Source organism: Ambystoma mexicanum, chromosome 6p, assembly GCF_040938575.1.
Source record: "Ambystoma mexicanum isolate Mex_15411 chromosome 6p, UKY_AmexF1_1, whole genome shotgun sequence".
Taxonomy (NCBI): Eukaryota; Metazoa; Chordata; class Amphibia; order Caudata; family Ambystomatidae; genus Ambystoma; species Ambystoma mexicanum.
In genome coordinates, this window is record NC_090935.1 from 222,394,361 (window position 1) to 222,417,326 (window position 22,966).

The 22,966-nt window shown below is 43.7% G+C and overlaps 1 protein-coding gene across 1 annotated transcript in view; it reads right to left on the minus strand.

The window, feature by feature from the left end:
* EPG5 (ectopic P-granules 5 autophagy tethering factor) overlaps positions 1-22,966 on the minus strand; it is a 2,517,217-nt gene that overhangs the window by 2,445,788 nt on the left and 48,463 nt on the right. The window contains exon 3 of the mRNA XM_069626898.1: positions 421-661. Coding sequence (XP_069482999.1) covers positions 421-661 — 241 coding nt within the window. The remainder of the gene's footprint in view (positions 1-420; positions 662-22,966) is intronic.

The following is a 22,966-nucleotide window of genomic DNA, read 5'->3' on the forward strand; positions in this document are numbered from 1 at the left end:
GTCGGTGGAGAACCCGATTTACCTCCAGCTAATAGCTGGAGGTAAGCTAGGTGCCTTATCAGCAAAAATCGCTGGTATTAATGGTAATACAGTTTGGTGGTATCTGGGCGGATTTACTTCCCAGATACCTCCAAATTCGCAATGAGGACCAATGTGCTTTTCCATGTCTCTACTTTTTTGTCAGGTAAATAAGGGTCCTTACACTTAAATATAAAACACAGTTTCCTCCATATCATACTACGACTCTAAAGAGCATATCCATATACAGCTAAGAAGCTACAAGTGAACTGTGAAAATGTGCATTGTAAAAAGGGGCTTTCTCAATATAGTCTTATTTCAAGGCTATCAAATCAGTCGCAAAAATTGACAAAACGAACATGCACTTCAGAAACATCAGGAACTGAAAGAAAGCATTATTACCTTGCGGCTTCTGAATTGCAACAGATCTCAGTAACGGGGAGCTGTTGAGCATGCCATAAATGTAGGACTCCGCCTGCAAGCGTGATAGTACAGAAGTGTAGGAGTGCAGCGCCAGTGTCTGATGCAACTGCTCACATTTGATCTCCATCAACCTCTTGGTTTCCCCCAACAGAGGTTCATCCATCTCCACCTTCTTGTAATGATGATAACCAGTTACTTTTGCTTGGTCTGAACAAATGCCCTAAAAAGAATAAAAAGTGAGAACTACTGAAAATAGCAATGCCATCATGAGACAATGTCCTGCTGCAGTTCAGACATGGTCTTATTGCCTTTTATAGTGATGTGTGAGACGTGCCTCTGACCATTGGGGCAGTTTTCACGACTATAATGTCAATGGAATTAATGTACATTACCTTATGTACAGTGTCTTCTACAGAAGCCAAAATCCTGCTAAATCAAAATGGTTATGGACAGCCGTCCTAAATTGAAGATTTGTTGAATTTTATTATGGACCTACTTCAAAGGGGACCCACCTTGTGGCCAAGGGCACCAGCCCGTGACATCAACTTGGAGTTCAATGAGAAGCATTAGGCGGGAGACAGTACAATACAGGCTCTGTTCTGCCTTGTCAAGGATGTATTCCCTAAATCCCAATAAGCAAGATCAGAGTCCAAGCTCATATGCGGGCAGGGGCTCGATAGAGGGGTCAATAGATTTAGCCATGGTCATAAAAATGGATCCAGGAATTGGAAAAATACACTGGAAAATCTGTGGGAGACTGACTCTTTAAAGAGCTAATTCCATTTCATTCTATTTGTCTTGTACAGAACCAGTGTTCACTATAAACTTTCATGAGACCACACGAGTGGTACTAATGTGCACTGCCTATAAAGAGGAACTGCATGTGATAACTCCTAAATTAGAGCTAATCGTTTTTAGGAATCATTTCCTGCCTAATGTTGGCTAAAACCTTCCTCTGCAGAGGGAGCTGTTCAAAGCAACAATGGCACAACAGTGCATCCTGATGAAGAACTAGTACTTAGAAGCTGCACTTTTGTTATGCTTCTGTGAGTCCTGCTACTCCCATATTTGGGGCTCTTTAGTGTGCTCTTATATTTATTAGTAATTTCCGTACACATAGATTTCGCTGGCATGCCAATTCTTCTTTGTGTGACACCAGACGGTGGCGGTAGAAGAGTTTGCTTCTTACCTCCAGCAAGATGGGTTTGTGCATACCAAAGTCAAGCCCATCAGTGCCAGTAGATAGGCGTCTGCCAGCTATCTAATAAACCTGAAATCACTTGATTGTTTATCCTAAAAAGGCATAGCACATTTATTTTCAGACGATTATCCTTAAGACATGACGGTAAGACCAAAGTTAAAGGAAGGGAACATATACCACCTCATTCCTTCAGCTCGACGCAAAATCTGCAGTTAAAATAGTTTCAAAATACAAAACCTCATCACAAAAAGAAAAGTGGAATTTCTATGCCTCACGGTTATCTGACAACATAGCACTTCTTACGGCTGTAGTTCTGCACTACTACAAAATCCAATTTAAATCTTGTTTAAACTGAAAAGGCATTGGTGTGTCAGTAACATACAGACAGGCACTGCTTATCGTCTAATTCTTTACCCCTACTTAACCTATGTCCAGAGTCCTTTTGGTCAAGCTCACTTCAACACAAAAAACAAATATAACCTTACTGATGGTATACAGAGCTCCCGATTCTAAACTGACCTCTACCAGCACCTAGATGGATTTACCGCAAGGCTCGTGCGGTCACATTCTGATTTGAAAATATTGGTTGATTTCTTTCTAGTGTGAGGACAAAAAATCCTCGAACACAACAATTCTTAAAATCTATAGATGAACTGGGCCTTGAGCCCATGGCCCATCCAACAGTTTTCTAGTAATGTACAGGTCACACTTGAGACATTGACTGTTCAATAGTCTGATCTTTCGGTCAACCCTACACACCTTTCAGTGATAAAACCTCTCTCTATAACAATGGCATTTATTTACTAAGAATTAAATAAAGTTCATTACAGTAAGCTTAGCTAAATTGACTTGTGTGTAGAATCACACTAACAAGGCATCTTAAAGTAGCTCACGATTTGTGAAAGAGTTGTAGGACAATTTACGGAGCATTTTAAGGCATTTCCTAAGTCAAATTTAAGTTGTAAAACGGAAAGGAACTTTTCTCCATACATTTAGAAATCACAATCAGATTTAACCCGGTTTACTGTAAATAGGAGAAACCAGCAAAAGAGCAGCAGTAGGTGCTTTACTCGTCAACCCCATGCAAGGGTATCCTCAACATCCCTGCTGATGCCTTATACACTAGCCGGGGGGCAGATCTTAGTAGAAGGACTGGAGAAGGAGAAGGAGGCGAAGGAAAGATAGAGAAAGAAATACAGAGAGACAGAGAGAGAGAGAGAGAGATACAGACAGAGAGCTTAGCAAGCTCCCTCCTTTTCGATAAAAAAAAAAATGAAAACCCTTGAACTGTCTTCAAGAGTTGGGGTGTTCCAGAAGCCATCCGTGACATATAGAAGGACCCAATAATATCATTAGAACAAATATGATAATTTTGTAAATACTCCCAGTTGCGCTTCTGCAGTGCTGTGCGCCTTTGCTCATATTGCTTAGGGATCCTTGTACAAATGAATCAAATGTATATCATCACGTATCGGCAAAGCCACCTGAAGGGATATTAGAATTGCTTAGATGAGTCTATACCAGTTCCACAGGGGCACAGCCAAGGACACAAACCTCTCTGCATGATCATGCCTTCGCCACTGAAACAGAAGACCTGGTCTCGAGAAGGAATCAGAAGGCCTGGTCTTGGCACAGCCAAGGTGCAGGTGGGCTCAAAGTAGGTATTTCTTTATCTTAATCACATAGCCTCATCTAATCACCTCACATACACTTAATGCACCCTCTGGCGAACCAGAAAGAGTCGGATGACTTAGTGAAATATTCAAGGGATTTATTTGAAATCAAACAGTTCAAACAAATGACTTGCCCTATTTCTAGGAGGGAAGTTTCCTCCCTAGAAAAACAACATCTAAGGGTGCAAGTTAATGTCCAAATTAAAGCTCTTAAGTCCAAATAGTATCCAACCAACTGGCCCTATCACTTTAGAAAACTCCTAACTAAAAAGGAAAAAAAGGGAGGCTTTGTTCAATACCCTCAGCAGGGCTTCTGCTTGGCCTATCATCTGTTTACTTGTTCTCAGTCTTCAAAGTTCCTTTTACAAAGCAGGATATTATTCCCAGTCCTTGTATCAAGACATCTCTTTCAGTCTCTCCTTTAAAAAAAAAAAAAAAAAAAAAATATATAGTCTCTTGATGTGAACATTTCCATTCCTCCAGGATTTTTTGGAAACTAAAAAAAAAAAAAAAAAAAAACACTTTTTTCTGTTCCACCTTCGAGGTGTTGGAACTCCCCAAAGTTTTGTAATACTCAGAGGTTACTTTTCTTTTCCAATGTTTTTTTTTAACCTTTGGCAGTTTTCCACCCTGGTTTGTCAAAGCAAAAAATTAAAAGAAATCTGTTTCTGTCTTAGCTCTGATTCAAAGTGTTCATATCTTTTTCTCTTCCCCATTTCATAGGGTATTTGCACACTCCGGTGTCTCAGGCTCCCGTAACCTTGGTAGCTTTTGTAGCCTTCACGCTATGTCTTGTCGGGTTTCTCGGGCTCCTGTAATCTTGTCAGCTCTCGTAGCCTTCACTCAATGTCGGGTTTCTCAGGATCCCGTAACCTTGTCGGCTCTCCCCATTACTACTTGGATCAGTAGCTACAGAATGATGTGCGAGGAGCTCGGGATCTGGGCTCCCTCAGATGGTCTGGTCACAGCGTCAGTTACAGGTCTGCCGCCCCACCACCGCTTCTTTGTGGTTGTGCCACCAGATGAGACGATCGTGCTTCCATCTCTGCCTCTTTTCCGACTTTAGTTTCCCGGCCAGGTAGAACGCTGACCCTCAGGCATTCGGCTAGCGCTTGGCTCGCCCTCCTTGCTCCCAAAGGCTTTGTGGCAAGCGTCACTCTGCCACTGCAGGTTGTCAAGGATGCAGAGTCCCGCCTGTGTGTGGCAGTTCTCCTCCATCAGTAGGAGTCCCTCTTCTTTTCAAAGTTCCTTGTACTTATATCTATGTTGTCACAAACAAAAAGGGTGTGTCCTTTGACTGGAGATCAGGCGAGATCCAGCATTACCTGATGCCATGGAGATGGGAGAAATATCACCAATCAGTGAATTCAAAAAGAAGTATTCAAAACAGAGGTAACAGGCTTTTAAGTTACAATGTGGGCAGATGACATGTTCCGGCAGGGAGTTCCTTACCAGAATGGGTAGTAGTCCTTGTCCCCTCAACTTTAGGTAGTTTCTCTGGTGATTGTGGATGTGTGTCTACACCCGTTGCTCGCTCAACCTTTGCTATACTGTACCGTGCTAGACTACAGAGTCCACTGCCAAATTCAGTCCAGTTGTCATATGTTAGCTGGCATGCCAGACCACACAGCACTACACACCCAATACCTAGAACTGTTAACATGGCTTTGTTGTAGTAGCCCTCTCTGCCTTGAATGGTCATGTGCCGGTAGTCAAATGTTTAGTTGTATGCACTGTAATGCCCAGTTTTATGAGCTTCTGGATAGTCCTAGGCACTTCAGGCACTGACAGTGGTGGCTGTGCACTGTGCAGGTGACACATGACAGAACACCAACCTCAGTTGCCTGTAACACTCTCCATTATGTATGCTTTAAGTCAACAGGGAATATCCCCATTATGTCTACAACAGCTGCCAAGATTTAAATCCAAGCTTATCATATAAACTTATATCAAAACAGGGGTCACCCAGTATCATCCATCATCTACGGACCAAGCTAGTTTGGTACTGGGGGACTACATTCACGTTGATACTGCCAAATCCCGGTACTGGCACTTCTATCAGAAAGAAGCCTCTATACAAGGGCACACTTGAGCACATGTCAAGGCCATCACACAACCATGTGCTACGTACCACATATGCATTGCACTAAAACAGCCTTCATGAAAATTGTCTTGCAATGATGGCCTGCGCTTTTCACTTCTCTCTCCTTCAACCATCTTGTGATTGAAGGACTATTGACTACACATGCACTAATGCTACCGCTATCATTCACACCCTCCCTTAAACTCCTTTTTACCCATCCACTTTAGATTCATCTCATTCCTACACCCATCTCTACTTTCTGTTCAACTACTTCCCTTTTCATTTAATCCCCTCTTCCCACCTCAGAATATTGTCTGGTTTAACCCTGGGTGTGACCATATGCATCAGTATCCAAAAAAGGCACTGCTCTATAGGACCACTATGGTAGTGATGTGTGCAGCATAAAATACCATTAACAAACATATAACATCAGTATACCTTTTGAACCATCATTTGATTTCTCCCATACACCTACTCCCATACTCATTTCGGTGCTGCACTTTGTTTTCCCAAATTGGCATTGATAGAACGCTTGAGCTAATGGGAATAGACTCACGACTATCCCACTTCATATTGCTCTTAGCCCAGATTTTTGTTTGCTTTTGAAAGAAATAAGCATCTGTTATCCCACTAACAAAGTGAAAAATGTCATGTTTTGAGCTAGTAGCCAGGTATAAGTCACTCACCCAGATTATTTTATATTTCCATTTCATTTATTGAGCACAGGCCTAGCTTTGAGAAACAACAGAATGCTGCATATCAGATGTTAACAGGATTAAAGATTAGGAGCAAAATAACAACAAAGGTGTGTTACATTACAGGAGCAGTAATTACGGGCGAGGTGGGGATGGCTTCGGTGGAATCGGGGGTGTTACGGTGTGTGAAGGTGCTCCATGAAGAGGGGTGTATTGACCTTCTTTCTGAATTGCATGAGCTAGTGGGCGAGTCTAATGTTGATGGGTATGATATATGACATACTGGGGGACGCACATCGAGGATGTTGGTGTTCCTGTTCTTTTTTTGCATTTTTCCACTTCTAATTTGACCACATCCTGGCTTCTTGTGGAGTTATGGCCACCAGAGATGGTCAATGGTGACCTCGTAAATGACATCTGCTTTTGAAGGAAATTAAGCACTTGTATGTGCAACCAATGTAGCTCAACGTGTGGGGGCAAAACATGATCACATTTGTAGAGGCCGTTGAGGCATGGAGAAGTCTTCTCAATGATGGATTAATGCCTTTATTCAATAAATAGATCTTACAAGCAACACATACGTAAGTAAAAAATACAATTCATAATCAATGATAAAATATCCCTTGTTAAAAATACCATTCTTAATGAAATAATATTTTCTCGACACATCATAGATGCAACCAAATATTTTACCACGATTCAAGAAAACCTTACCTATGAAACCATGATGTATGCAAAAAACGTATCCACAGCAAAGAACACATAGACACAATGTTGCTCTACAAAGTATTCTGCAGTAATCATTATTCTCATTTGAAACAAATACAAAACTGATATTAAAATAATCTCCCTAAAATCACAATGGAGTGGACAGCTAAAGAAAAAAATGTCACGTTGAGAGTTGGGGTCCCCTTGAGAGACACAAGTTCTTTAAAAAAAATATTCTCTGTTACAGGTCATTTTTTCCTGGTTGACAGACCCATAGCTCTGCGTCATAAACTAGCTTTACTTCTCTGTAACTTATAGGAATATTTAACTGCTCTGTTACCATAACGGCTAGCATAAGATTACTTTTAAAAGTCTGACTATAACATAGATAGGTATTGCTAAATCTCGAGACCAAATAATTCCTAAAATAGAAGGAACATCTCCTCAATAGAAATGAGAGGTAGACACAAAGTGTTAGATTTCTCAACATCAGACATTGTTATTGAAAGAAAAGGGGTTGATTAAAGGCCTCTCCGCCCTATCCTAAAGAGTGTTTCCCTACCTAGGAAACTACAACTAAAGATCAGTCGGAGTCTTGTAATCTCAATTAAGTAAATTGTCCTTGTGTCCAAAATATATCCGCCCTCATGCTAGAAATTAAATAATTAAGAAATGTAAGGTAAATAGGCTATGATATAGGTTTAGCTAAAAAGTGTTCAACTGTAAAGAAAATAAATATAACCAACAAGAGGTGGTTTGTCCCAAGGAGATGTCAGTGGATTTAGAAGATAGTTCCCTTCTCCTGGATTAATTCAGGAAGGGTGGCAAAAGTGTATTTTCCAAATAAATGTTCTCTTAAGAATGGTTGGGATGTCTGTTCCATACAACAATTTCTCAAAGCTGGAAAAAATGTCTTTTTGACAACAAACGCTCCAGGGATGACAAACCACACAGTAACATTAAGAATGGCACAAGTGTCTTATATCACATCTTCTCAATGCTAGCTTCCTGGTATACTCTCCTGCCAGGAATCCTTCAGCAGATTCATTAGACCCCCCTCGGATAATCTCCTGCCAGGTATCTATTCACAATGTTTGTTCCTTTCATGTCCACAGCAATTACCTGGTATACTCCCTTGCTAGGAATCTCTTCCCCCAAAGGCTCACTGCCTGATGAACAGGATTGCTTTTAATGTTCTCTTATTCTTTTAGTATAGCACAGTTGTACTCCTGCCCAGACTATATTTTATTGGCTTTACATACTACTTGTTCCAATCTTCCCCATATTGGCATTTCATATTTGGAGACTTGTTCAAGTTAACTTTTTCACCAATGTTCATTTGCTTGTGGCAATGCTTGTTCCAACTTTCCCCCTATTGATTTCTCAGATATGGAGACTTGCTCAAATTCTGCCTTTCAACTTCATTAAAACTTTATCTGCTTGCCAGCCTTCCAGATAAAGAGCGTATGATGCCTTTTTACGCACTTAAAATAGGTTAATACGATCAATTAAATGTTTTACTGTGTACCATTTACGCACCTATTCATAGCAGTTGTGTGAATGAATTCCATATTTTATCCAGCAGATGGCACTGCAGCAGTCCTTTACGAGATTTCTGAAGTGCCACATTCACTGTTGGGCTGCAAAAGCAGAAAGCGCCGCCTCTGTGTGCCGGGACTCTTCAGAATGTAGGTATTTACTGGAGGTTACAGACAAGGGAACAATTCCGGTGGACTAGGCCCCCTTTTCAAGATCTGAGGCAATGGGAAGCTGATATTCCAAGGTCCATGGCTGTGACTACTATTTTATGTAAGTCGTGGCCCAGTGTGAAGATGTCATTATCTAGGGCAGACTCCAGTGTACACTGCATGAAGTGTGTGGAATCATGATCATCTTAAAGTGCATAAACAAGCCCAGCTGACAGGACCCATGTTTGCAAGACTACTTTGTATTTGGGGTAGAGTGGAGAGCCCAAAGTGAATTCAACTGCTGCACTGTGGCAGAGACTTAATACTCTGCTAACAAAGGCACAGCACGGATGACCCTATGGCCTAGTTTCCCACTTAAAGTCCATTTTAGAGTCTCAGCTGCAAGCTGTGAGGAGACGGTGGCAGTAACATGAGCAGAATGGTCAGACCAGAAATAGACCATGTTACTTGCGATTGTTCATGAAGCGTTTAATGTCCACTCATAAAACCAGGAATACCACTGTCCAGTGATCTGTGGCATTACATCCAAACCCCCTGCCCCACACCACTCCTTTCCATTAATCATAAAGAAGAATCAATGCAACAATACTTTAAAACATGTTAATAGTGTTGGGTTGCTGTGTTCACGATGGAACACCAGCAAACTGCTGGCGTTGGGAAGTTTCCTCGGATATAGGACTGGGAAATAATCTAATCTGTATTATGTAGCCAAATTCACAAAAACAGGTTTCCTCACATTCAAAAGGACTTTCCGTTTTCAAGTGGAACCATTTTCTTACATGGAAACGTTAGGATTTAGTATTGCTATGGCTACACCCAGAGGAAGGGTATCTCAGAACGTAAAGAGATATACATGGCACTAAAGGTGGGAGAATGGGGCAGAGAGGACAGTGAACGTAACAGTCAAGAGGTACTGCAAGAACAGAGTGAGAGAGACCAAGGAGCTACAGGAGGAAGAAAGATAGTGAGGGTAAGGAAATTGAGGTAAGGGTCACTGTTCTCTCAATAGGTGTGAGTGTTAGAAGCAAATCAGAAATTGAGACACAGGACAATCGGGAAAAACCAACAGCTGATTGGAGAGATGGAAATTGAAAAAGTGAGGAGAGAGGCAGGCGAATGACATGTGACAAAGGGAAAAGATTATGAACTGGAGACAGACCATAATGGGAAAATCTAGATCGTAGAGAGCTAGAGTACTAACAAGAAAGCAAAGAAAAGGCATTAACGCAGGAGAGGAAATTGAGAAGGAAATGGGGTTAACAGGAGAGAGTATTTACAGAAAGTGAGACTGCAACTCACAAAATAGCAGCAATAAGATGTAGTCTTTTGTTACTGACATGCTATACACAATTTGAAATGTACGCACGCATTGGGAGGATGAAAATACTCATTAGTCTCTTGCGAAGAAGAAAACTAATTTTTACTGTCTTGAAATTGGATTTACACTCCAATTCTAAAAATAGGGGGTAAAATACTCCCACATCAAAATCCTATATAGAGCACTGGAAGCAGGTCTTTGGGACCAGTCTTCAATTTATGCACTTGCCTGTATTTCTTCCTAACTGTAATTGCCAGAATTATGTTTTTTGGCTTTGTACACAAACAATAAACCAGTAAAACTATAAATATGCCTACCATAATGCAATACAGCTGGCATGCACTTTTTGGTTATTTGAAGTGATATTACTAACTAGTGTCTGGCGATCCACATTAATTTCCTGCAGCAGACAGCGGGAAAGGTAGATTAGCAGTTTGTGACTTTTGCTAAAATTATGTGTGCAAGTTCCTGTAAGTAAATCAGCCAACAATTGCGTACTCACACTCCCTCTGCAGGCAATAATACATCAGTCTCAATCTATAGTAGTTCTTAACAGAGTTTCTAGCCTCTAGAATTTTGAAAATGAAGCTGTGCAAGTACCAGGTACTTGAAAGTTATTTTGTGGCAGAATATTTTCCACAAGTGTAATAAAATGGTTAAAGCCAAGCCAGACAACTTTGATCTACAACTCTTTTGGGCTACGGGTCCGATTTTACATATGCATTGGGTGTATGTTGGATACATTTTACTCTCTTGCAGAGGAGAAAACTCATTTTTACTCTTGAAATTGCATTTACTCTCTAATTTGAAACATCATGCGTAAAATACTCCCACCTCAAAATCTTATCTGGAGCACTGCTGCTTGCAAAAACATTTGCTCCAACGTTCCCCATCTTGACATTTCATGCATGAGGAACTGGGAAAATTCAGTCATATGCTTTACTTAAGCAATATTCAACATAACCTTTCAAATATTTCGGTGCCTCTCGGTACACCCCAGAGTTCCCACTATCATTGTGCCAACTCACTGGTGTTGTCCGACCAGTGGCACCAGCTGTGGCAAAGTCCCCCCTCGAAAAAGCATCTCCCGCTTTGCAGACCTTGCTCCAGCTTGCCCGCCGGCTTCGTATTCATTTGCTGGTGAAGCTGGGTTTTTCGGCACATCCGCTCTCTGAACAGCATCACTGCTGCTGCTGGTGTGACTTTTCCCCGGTGCCGGTCATGATTCCCTGGGTCTCCCGCCACAACGTCAAGTAAGGAGGACAAGCTGTAGCCTGAAAGCGTCTGTCTTCCGCTGCACGGTTCCTTCCTGTGTGTCTGACTTCACTCGCGGGGCTGCTTTACGCTTCGCCTATGCTCTTCTTCTACTCTCCGACGTGGACTCGAAAATTAAGGCCTTATTTAAATGCCCCCGGCAGTTGATCTTCACGATTTCTACTAGCCCGTGTGTTTGACTTGCGGTTTCCTTCATTCCTTGCTAACGCCTTACTTCTTTTCTTCGTCTCAGTACTTGAGGTGCAGTCCACAGGATTGTTGCCAAGAATAAAAGAGGAATAAGATGTTAAATATGATTTAGGTTAATTTGAAGTGTGAATATTAATCTGCTCATAATGACAGTGGCCCTCATTACAAGGTTGCCGGCAGGTCAGGCCTTGCTAGAAGTTCACAGCCCCTACTGGCAGAGTCGGAGTGCGGCGCTGGTATCAAATCCTTAATATAAAAGGCAAAAGAGAGTTGGGGAAAGCATGCATCCTCATTTTCTACCTTAAAAGATTCAGTAGACTACCCTAACCAAGCCCACCCACCTATTGCCCGATTGTTAAAGATCAAAAATCACCCTTACAAAATGTATGATACTACACCAACAGCTGCAAAGATTCCCACACAAATGACTGTGGTACATAGAATGCAGATTTCGAAATAGATATAGATCCTTTTTAACATGCGTTTTCTATAAGAACAAAGATAATCTAAAATGGGCATCATTCATACAAACCCTTGTCTGAAACCATGCTTGGAGATGACACATTGCATTACCGCTCTTCATTCATGCAGTCAAATGAGCTAACAGTACTACTGCATAAATCTGGCCCACCCCAAAGAGATACTAGTTCAGCCTTTGAACAACATTGAAGGTACCACACAGATGAAGCAGCTATTGCATTAAATAAATGTAGAAAAAAAAGCTATAGCTGGTTCCATCCTAAATATCTCATTTGTTAGTGCTTTTCTGTAAATTGTTTAATATCCTTCCAACTATGTATTGCCACAGGAAAAATATCATTTTGACCCCTCTCCAGAATCTCAGTCCTCGAGATTTTATATGGCGCTAAAAGGTTAATTTAGGGGAGAAACGGATGCGATTAAAAATGATTCATGATCACAAATCTTTTGATAACATTGTTTAACAGAATATTCTTTTTTTGATCACTGGGAATTTCAAAGTGGTCTGCACCAAATCTACTGGTGAAATGTCAGTAATAAGTAAGTCATCAAGAATTACACAATTTAAAAATTGTGGCCTACTGAAAAGCGATGCTGCATACACAGTTGTGAGGGGATGCTAACAGAAGTTCTATTTCAGTAATTAAAGCGTTTGCTTTCTCAATTGGTGCTGTAATTATCGAGGATTTCTTTTGAGCTTGAGGGGGGGGAGAAAATATTGCCCTACCTTTCTTTTCATTATCTACTTTGCATAAACAGCCCAATACACATCCCGATATCAATAAAGATGTTTAAGGGACTAAAGAATGTCACAGAGAAATCAACGACAAACAATGAAGGCAGACAAGACATTTGTATGCTTGTCATCTGTGCCACATGCTCACAGCACACACCATGTCCTACTTGCCAAAAGTGAACGATTACTTACCAACAAACTAGTTGTGAGTGCGTATTTGTGGACTGCCACAAACAGGCTAAAAAAAGAAACAACTAAAAGAAAGTAAGTTGGTATTATTTATGTATTTGTTTGCTTGTTAGGTGCTTATACAGGGAGTAAATACTGTTTCAAAGCGCCCACAGGGCAACAGTGAGGGGACAAGGGAATGTGAAACAAATTAAACAATGAATATAATTAAATACATAAAGAAATATTAAATACAGTGGGTGGGGAGGAGGGAGAATGATGAACCTACTATGCCTTGTGAGTTTTCAGAACGTCGAAGTGCAGACAGGAGGGGTGAATGGGATAGTTGCTGTGGTGCCCATGCGTGAAGTGCAATGAGGGGTAAGTGCGAGCCTCCAGGGAGGAGGTTGAACCGAGGCAAGTGCTGAGGATGGAGGGAAGCTGGGGTGATTCGGAGTGAGAGGACGGGCCATGCACACCAAACAAGCAACTGTGAGATCAGCAGAGGAGAGTGGGGGGCGGTAAAGAGAAAAGTCTTGAGGAGCTTCGGGAATTAAAGAAAGTCCTGCTCAAGGTGAAGAGGGAGGCTGTTCCAAACAGGGGAGCCAGCTGAGGAAAGCGATCGACTCCTTGCCCTTTGTTTAGCGAAACGCTTTACACACACACAGTTGGTGCCAAAGGAGCGCTGGAGTCTAGAGGGGGAATATTTAGTAAGAGTTGCAGAACAGCCTTGTGGATGATCAGAGGGATTTTAGTTTAATCTGTGAAGCAACTGGGAGCCAGTGAAGTCCTTTTAGGGCAGGAGTGTTCCGGTCCCTGGGCTAGAGGCAAAGGATAAGTCTTGCTGCCCTATTCTTTAGCTGGAGAGGTCGCAGAGTGGAAGAAGGAAGTTTCAGGAGAAGACTATTGCAATAGTCAAGCCTAGAAAGAATCCGGTCTCGGTAAGATTGAGCTTCTGGGGGAAGGCGAGAAAAGGTAGAATTCCTTTGAGAAGGAAGAGCTGAGAGTGGGACTGCTTGGCAATGCCCCGAGTGTGCGGGTGGAAGGGGAGAGAGAGAGAGAGAGAGGAGTCGAAGACGACCAAGATTTCTGGCTTCAGAAGAGGGAGCAGGGGGAGAGCCCATGAAGGAAGGCCAGAGTGAAGGAAAGACGTCGGGGTAGAGGTCCCAATGGGAAAGATCTCTGTTTTGCAGGCATTGAGGCAGAGATTATTGGAAGTGCACCAGGCTTGCATGGCAGAAAGGCAATCAGGGATGATGGAAGGTGCAAGAGGGTCAGCAAGATGTTTGAAGAAGAATTGTGTGTCATCAGCATAACACTGCAAGTTTGGGGAGAAGATGCGTGCCAGCTGAGAGAGATAGATGTTAAAGAGCCAAGGCGAGAGGATAGAGTGCTGGGGGACACTACACCTGGAGAAGGAAGTAGGAGAAGAGAAGGTGCCCAGGATGACTTGAGAGGAGCGGTCAGTAACGAAGGAGGTCAGCCAGTACAGTGCCCGCTTCGAAATACCAAGGGTGTCGTGGAGCCTTTGTATGAGTATTAAGTGGTTGACCGTATCAAATGCAGGGGAGAGCTAAAGAAGGTTGAGGACAGCTGGCGAGTTGAAATCCAGGGATGCAAGCAGTTCTTCACAGGTGTTCAGAAGAGCAGTTTCCGTGCCTCTGTATGCTCAGAATCCAGATTGATGGTCGTGGAGCCCACCAACTAGTTCAGTGTGATAGTTGAGTTCAGACAGGGCCAACTTCTCCAGCAGTTTCCCCAGGAAGGGGATGATGAGATAGGGTGGTAGTTGGCTGGACAGGTAGGGTCTGCTGACGTTTTTTTTTAAGGAGTGGGCGCACAAGGGAGTGCTTGAGGGAGGAGGGGAAAGAACCAATGGCAAAGGAGTGGTTACAGAGATCAGCAAGTGCAGGGGCAAGAGAGACAATGTTGTCCTTGATGGTTCTGGATGAGCAAGGGGGAACCTGTTTGGAAGAGACCTTCATGGAGCGGACAGCTCTGGTGACTTCATCAGGTGAGACAAGGGCGAAAGAGGAGAAGGAGGAAGGAGGAGGGGGGAGTGGCCAAGGGAGGCAAGAGGCAGTAACAAATTATATTGGGATACTTTAGGTCCCACTCACACCATTTGAATGATCACTTTATGTTGTTAAGGACCCTGATAAGTAGATATGTTTCCATTGCTGTACAACTTGTAGTTAGCCAGTCTTCTTTAAATGAATTGATGGGGTATTTATAGTTGTGTCAGTCTTTTGATTTTACTTAACCCTATTTTCAAGTATCCATTTAACTTTAATACAGCACTAATTCCTTACCATTAACCTGTAACTGATAACGCCACTATGCTATACGTTTATGTCCTTAGAGGCCTGCCTATTGCAATCCTCATTTCTGCTCTTCCTTTTTCCCCTCTTTAAATGGACAAAGTTTCCAGATTTTCTCTGGTTACATATCTCCAGGATATCTCTGCCAGCAATACAGCCAGTTGTTAGCGACCATACGGTAGGTAAATCAGTGGGATTCAGACCTATTAGGCAAGATTAGGAGTAGTGCCCATTGGTGCAAGTCTGTACTACACAGGTTGGTAGCATGATTGAGCAGCCAGGCCTATCTCAAGAGGGGTCAATGTGAGCAGTAGGGGAGTTACACAGAGATTCACAGCGACAATGGTTCAAATAAACACTTACACTCAAGGTTTCTTGATTAAACAATTATTAATTTAACAGTCAGTTTGAATAAGCCTTCATCAGAAAGGGCAATATAATAGTAACACACAAATACACTCTAAAATACACACTCTTAGTTTCTCTAAATTAGCAAATACCCATTTGGGGTGGCAAACAGGCAATTCCTACACCCTCAGGTTACTTAAATAGCTAGGACACTAGACATTAATATACCACTGTTGCATTTAGAGCAATATTTAGAAGCATGTCAAAGAAAAGGGTAATTAGAATAAAATAAGAGATCACACAATTAATCTGAAGTAGGTGAGTACTTTTGAAACCCCCAATGCAGTTAGTTAACCCCTTCCTGGAAGGAATGGTAAATCACAATGTCAGAGGACAGAAGAGTCATTCAGGGAGCCAGGCAAGGCCAACGTTAATTGGACAAAAGTCTAGGTGAGCTGAAGGACTTCTGGTAGGTGAATAAAAGTCTTGCAAGGTTTTAGAAATAGTTGTAGAAAAGGGGAATCTTCCAGCAGCTCAGGTCCGACTTAAAAGTGATGCACTCCAATCTGGTGTTCCTCTCCCTGGCACTTTGGTTCCTGCAGCAGCAAAGAAGTATGGCCAGCTCTGAGAGCATGTCCAGACGAGTTCACTTTGGAGTTGATTGGTCCCAACAACTCAAGGGGAGAAGTCGTCCTTGTAGGACTTCTCAAATTGAGGTGAATTCGGAGCTTCAACACAGCAGCAGGGCTTCACCGGGCAAACCAACGGTCCAGGAGTTGCACCAGGCATCTCTTTCAAGTTCTTCTATGGATTCCTTCATCCAGTGGTCGACTCTGCCTTCCAAGCCAAAAAGCCTCGCCTTTTATGCAGGTTTCTCCCATTAATTCCAGCCTAGCTATCACAAAGCAGGATGACTGTCCTTGCCGGACAGCCAGCCAGCCAGCCAGCCAATCACCTTTGGGTGCATTCCTGTAACCAAGGGTATTAAGCACAGGGAGTTTCGGGCACCTCCCTCACTTCCTGCCCTGCCAGACACTCTGGAGTCAGAGGCGGGCTTCACTCGTGAATCCTGCCAACGACAAAATGAACAAAGGGACCAAACCTGGTTTGGCGTGCAGAGTAAACCTCAAGAAGGACCTTTCCAACAGGAAATGGTGAAAAAAGAAGACCGGGGCCATTTTGACAAAATAGGCACCCATGGGTGCTTTACCGAGGCTGCAATTGCAGCCTGCGGTAAAAACACACAAGGGTAGTATAAGGTAAACCGCTGCCACCAGCCATTATTTGTAGAAAAGGGTAACATAAAAATGTTACATGAGAAACTAGACAAAGGGGATGCTAAGTAACCCCTCCAGCACCCTATTGTAAGATAGTGTGTGCTGGGTCTAGAAAGTTGCAATGTAAGTAAAGTCAATTTCACTACACTGCTCTTGGAAACAGTAGTTTATCCAAGAGAAGGTATTTAAACTTTTGGAGAAATCGGAAAGACTTCCCTGTGCCACTGCACCGAAGGTTGCTGTGTGACACAACGTAAAGATGATGCCTATGGAGTGTGTCAGATCCATACTTAACAAATAAGCACAGAGTTCAAATCACATTAAAATTACGTGATAGAGTGGGAAAAAGGGTCTCACGCACTCCAGGAAAAAAATTAAAAGTCCTAAAATCCAGCAAAGTTGCGTCTCTAAAGTAGAGAGGAATTAGCACATTTCTGAGAATTCTCCCTAACAAGACCCATGGCAAGAAGCAATAGTGAAATAGCTCTCTTTCGTCATACTCTGGTCAGGTGTATACCTTCCTTGAATAATCTTGGCTTAGAATAGGTTACATGATAAATGATTTCAAAATCAAACCATCAGTGTAAAGGCTAATTGTTCACTAGCTTGGTGCGAAACAATGTGATAGACCTATTGCAAGTGCCCGATGTACAAGCAAAGGACATATAATGAATGAGAAGGGATTGAGTGGAGGAGTTTATGGATGCTGCCCAGTAAGAAAAATGTTTTCCACCCAAGACTTCTCGCCAGAAAGTCAAACTTGCAGATCTTCACTACCAATGGTCATTCTGAGAAGATGAACGATTGCAAATATAACAACCAAACAAAGTTACATTAGGTCGATAGTGATGCTCTGATAGGAGGCAATCCGAAACTGTCCCTCCCAGTAATGTATTATTATTAGTCAACTGAGATTTTAACACGCAGATAGACCCGGTTTAAGATTGCCATACTTCAAAAGGCGTTAAAATTGCTGCTACCACAGCGAATTCCAGAACATCATAAAAATGCATCATCACCACCACTTGGAGAATTACTTAACCAGGGTACAAGTTTCAAGCTATAAGCCACTCATAAAAAGTCACTTGCCACATCAATGTTGTACATACAAGCAGCAATCCATTTCCTACTCAACAAGAGTCAAATATCACTAACCAATGGCACATTTTTCACCCGATTTACCAATGCAACTGGGTATAACTTATTTTCTTCTCCCAAACATCCCAATTTGCATCTCAGATCATGCACCCATGCAAGTCTAACTAGATATTAGTCATAGAGAAATATCTAATCAACCCTTGTTATTTAACAAGCCCCTTCTGTAGGACTCTGATGCAGTTGAAAAATAAAAACGCGCCATTGCAATAACGACAAGGATTCGATCAATCTTGGGAGTCACAACTACAAAAATATCAGACGCCACAGAAGTTCCTTAACAATAAATAACTACAGCTACTTACGAGAGATCACTTTAAAAATGCAAGACTTACAACTTCAGATAAAAAGCTGCCAATTGAATAGATTTATGCAAGTCCAAAATATAATCAAGCCAGTGCTAAAAGTGCAAACCTCTTGCTAACTACTAAAGTATAAACAGCAGCAGGATGAAATCGAATGTGGTAATGACAATCATGGTAACTTCACTTGGTAACCAACTCTCATGAGGTATCACCACAATTTAGAAGATTATATAGGCATGTTTACTCACCCACTCGCCAGAGTCCAATGAGGCAATTATAAAATACCCAGAAATATAGGGGATCTCAGACAAAAATAAAAAGTGACCTACCTTCAAGATGTTGTAGTGTGTACAGAAGGGGCCAGCATCTAACCTCCTTATTTTGTAAGGCCTACCAATTCCAACTAGCACCCAAACTATTTAATGTTTTGTAATATAAATGGACATATGTAACAGGTTCTATAGAGAATGCTAGAATCCTAGTTATTCCAAAACCTGACTAAGATCACCAAATTATGGCTAATTACACACTCATCTTGTAATTAAATTTGGATTTTGCCTCACAGATACAGAAAATTGTGGCTTTAAATGGCAAAGTGTCTGTCTCAAATAACTTGGCATCTGCTTCTCATAGAACCTGCAAAAAACACACAAAATAAATAAATTAAACTTTAATAACGGGCTTCATGCAGCAAACCAGCCTCTGAGCGCCAAACCAGGATTCAAACCGTGACACTCAGTGTTGTCTTGCTTCCAAGACAAATGTGTTGTCCCTGTGCTATCCTCCCAGCCCTAACAAAGAGGTACACTTCATAAAAAATACATTGATAAACACCTTACTTGATATGGCAAGATAGAGCTCATTACGAGTTGGGGTTATATACGGCAAAAGTGGCAGTAACAGAATTCCTGCCACAATTACCATTCCGCAAATTATGAGTCGACGGTAATAACGTTGACGGTAATACCACTGATAGCACAAAAGCTGAATTGAGTGGTAATATCTCCAAAAAAACTAGCACAGTTACCTCCACCTTTCATGTGGAGATGAATGCAGACGGGTGCCACAAATGAAGCCACAGGTGGAACCAATCCACTTAAGAGTGCTACATGAAGCAAACGCCTTCCCCAAACACTTTCAAACACCATGTTGCCACTAGCCATTGTGAACTGGGACATGCAGCTCACGCATTGTGCGACAGGATTAGGAGGAGACGCCATGTAAAATGAGCACCCATACCCCGGGCCAGGACCTCACCATAGACCCTCACTGACAACCAGCTGTTCACCCTGTACCGGCAGAACAGGGAGTCCATTTGTGAACTGCTCACCCTAATTCAAGAAGACCTAGAGAGTATGATAAACATGACAGCTGTGCCCTTGCTGCTGAAGCTAGTGTCTGTTTCACAATACCTGGGAACTAGCAACTTCTAGCATTCCGTGGCCATGGTGCATGGCACTGCACAGCCCACATTTTCGAGGGAGATTGTTCAGGTGCTGGGAGCCCTCTTGCGCCAAGTGTCCCAGTATATCTCCTTGTCCACCATCCCGGCACAGGAGAATGCCATGAAGGCACAATCTTATGCAGTTTCCCACATGCCAAATGTCATTGCTGCCCTGCACCACACCCATGTGGCGTTGGTGCACCCCCCACCCCCAGGCACATGAACCGGTATACCGCAACAGGAAGCATTTAAACCCCCTCAACATCCAGGTCACCTGTGAGCCTGACTTCTTCATCACACACTGCTGTGCCCACTTCCCCGGTTCCACCCACAATGCCATGTTTCTGCGCAACAGTACACGGTCTGCATACATGGTGAGGCACAGAGGCCAAGAAACGTGCAAAGTGGGTGATTACTATTGCCATCACACAATTCTATTGTGCAGCACTACAGTACAGCAATGTGGGGAGGTGTATAGTCACATCAGAAAAATGCAAGCCCTGTCAAGGCCCTGTACCTGCATGACCTTCCCTCACACCGCACTAATGACCGCCTACAAACCACAGGACTAGTACATGATGGACAATGTTGTGTCACATTGAAAATGCACATTGCCCCTCCAGACTTGAAACACACACATATGACTACATGTACCAAAATGCCAATGAGGCCTCTGTTGGGGTGACTGGGCTGGATTGCTCAGACACTGTCCCCCCAGATGTGCTGCATGGTCAGCTGCATGTTAGCCTGCATGGCGGCGGCAAAGGCTAAGATGCCTCCTGTGAGCTCCGGCACCCTCTAATCATAGACAATCCTGAAGGTGGCACCCTGTACACAATCCCGGATGGCCCAGAGGTGTAGTACCTGTGCATCTGCAGGCATGTCTGGTGCTTCTCCATCGCGGACAGCCTCCTCACGATCGTCTCATTATGTGTGGCTATGGCAATGGGTTGAGGGCTGTGGAGAGGGCTTGGGCTGAAGCATGGTGACCGCTAGGTACCAATGTCTGAGCCACCCTCTCACTTCTGCCCATGATGCTGGCTGCCCCGCACAGGTATCTGCTACCTCTCATGGGCCTGTTGGGCAGTGGGACTCACCGTGCCTCCAGCACACCTGCCCACACCGGGTTCACCCACCACATCCACATCGGGCGGGTGATGGGGAGCAGTCAGCGTTGCCAGTGGTGCATTCCCAGTTGCTGTGTCCCCATCACTGGCAATGGGTGAAGGGCTTGCACTGGCGTGTGGTGCAGCTGGACCCTGGTGTCGCTTGCCACCACATTTGCCAACCCTTCCAGTCACTGGGATGGTGACCGATAATGGGGAGGGCCGGCCATGGGCCGGCCATGGGAGCCTGATGGCCCTTAACCCTCCTCCCGAGTTGGCTACGACCCCGTTCGGTGAACAATGACATGAAGTCACTCAAAATGCATTGGCTTGCTAGTCACACATGCTACATGGTGGAGGGACATCCCACACGTGGATTATCATGCACGGCCGTTTGCAGGCATTGCCCATGACCCCACTGAGGTGGGTGAAGTGGCTGCGGAGGGTGTAGTCCCCATTGACAGGTGCTCTTTGCCCCTCATGCTGCCAAGAGGGACATTCAATGGTGTTGTCTAGAGGGGGGTCAGCTATGGCACCTGGCCTTACTCAGCACACATGGGGGCACAGGGTTAGCCATGGCCATGATGTCGGCTGGGGCCAAGTAACTGATTTTGCCACCCCCCCCCACACCCTGATGTCAGGAGGAGAGGAGGTGACTTGCGCCTGGCATCGGAGCTCCATTTCAGTGTTTGATGCCCTGCTCATGTGCGGGAGAGGGGAGTTAAATACTTAAAAAGGGTGCCGTTGCTACACCTACAGTGGGCAGCTGCCCCATGCCGGTCTGGCATCAGTACCCTATTGTACTGGCATGCGCCCTGCTCTTGTACTGGAACGCCCAGCACCCACATGAGAACGGGCACATTTCCTTTCAATTGGGCACCTCCATGTCCAGGATGGAGGAGGTCTTCTCCTCCCACGGAGTCAGGACGAGGCGCTCTGTGGTACCGTCTTTAGTGACCAGTGACTACCATCTGTGTTTTGACAGGAGGCTGAACACCCTCACCTTCTGGTCATTCCACCTCTTCCTACAGTCCTCCCCATTCTGGGGGACTGTGCCCACAGCCGTGACTTTCTGGGAGATAGATGCCCAGATGGCTGAAGTGTGCTGGCCTGAGGTTTTCCTGTGGCGGCTGCCATATTGTTCATCTGCATGAACCACCACTTCATCAGTGAGGACCTCCAGCTCCCGCTCACTGGACTTGGGCTTTCTTAGCCGGTGTTCTGGCACCTTGGCTTTGGCTCCATCCTGGGACATGGTTCTTGTATCCTGTTGCTGTGGATGGCTACAGGAAATTGTGGATTGAGATTGGATTGAGTTTTATAAAAGACTGCCATCGTGCTTCCCGTATCAGCGAAGCCGCCATTTCTGCCGGTAGTAATTCCGCCGGCAGAATAAGCGCTGATTGCTCGGCGGTAACGTCAATTTCCGCCAGATGACAGTGGATTTACCGTTGTGTAAAGGCCTATTTTGGTGGAAATTCTACATAGCAGAATAACGGTTTCCGTCGATGGTGTTTGCGCGCTCACGACAGGTTGTAATGCAGCTGTAATTCCGGCAGACACAACGGTTGTAACAGTAATGGCAGAATTACCGCCCAACTAGTAATGACCCCCAACTTGTAATGACCCCAAGAGTCTTTCAAAACAATGCCACCTCTCATCAGTAACATAGCAACTATGTTTCCTTTTCCATTCAATCAAACACTTCTACCACTCTTGAAAAATATATGAATATGTTTGTTTGGAATAATAAAAAAAGGAACAGACTTTTGGTGGCCTAAAAATACCAAACTTTAAAGAAAACCAACTATCCCTCCTAAGTATATGTGTTATTAACCGTCTTTATGTTTGAACATTTTCAGTAAATTGGACTGGCTTGACCTAGAATTTGCGATGTGGGCCTTTTAATTAACAGTGCTCCCACACAGAAAATGAGGAAAGCATCGTTCCAACTGGATAGTGTGATGAATCCTACAGCTCCAGCACTAAAACCCTGCCTTAAGTTTAATGCCAGGTGGCCAGGGAAAGGCATACGCTTCCTGATCCTGACCTTGGGGGTGGTGTACTGCGACAGGATCACCTGGAGGAGACAAGGCACAGGGTGGTGAGGAGATCCTGCAGGGTGTGAGAAACCTTAGGGTGTCTCCCTGACTAGTCCCCAGGGATCTATCATCCAGGTGGCCAGGATACAGCAATCGCTATTTGATACAGTTCCTGGGGGTGGACAAGTGAGGGAGGATGACCTAGATGGGGGTCCTTGAGGAGTGGAAGTGGGACACCGACGGGTGAGACGCAGTATCCCCCTTCCTATAACACCTTTTCCCCATCCTACCC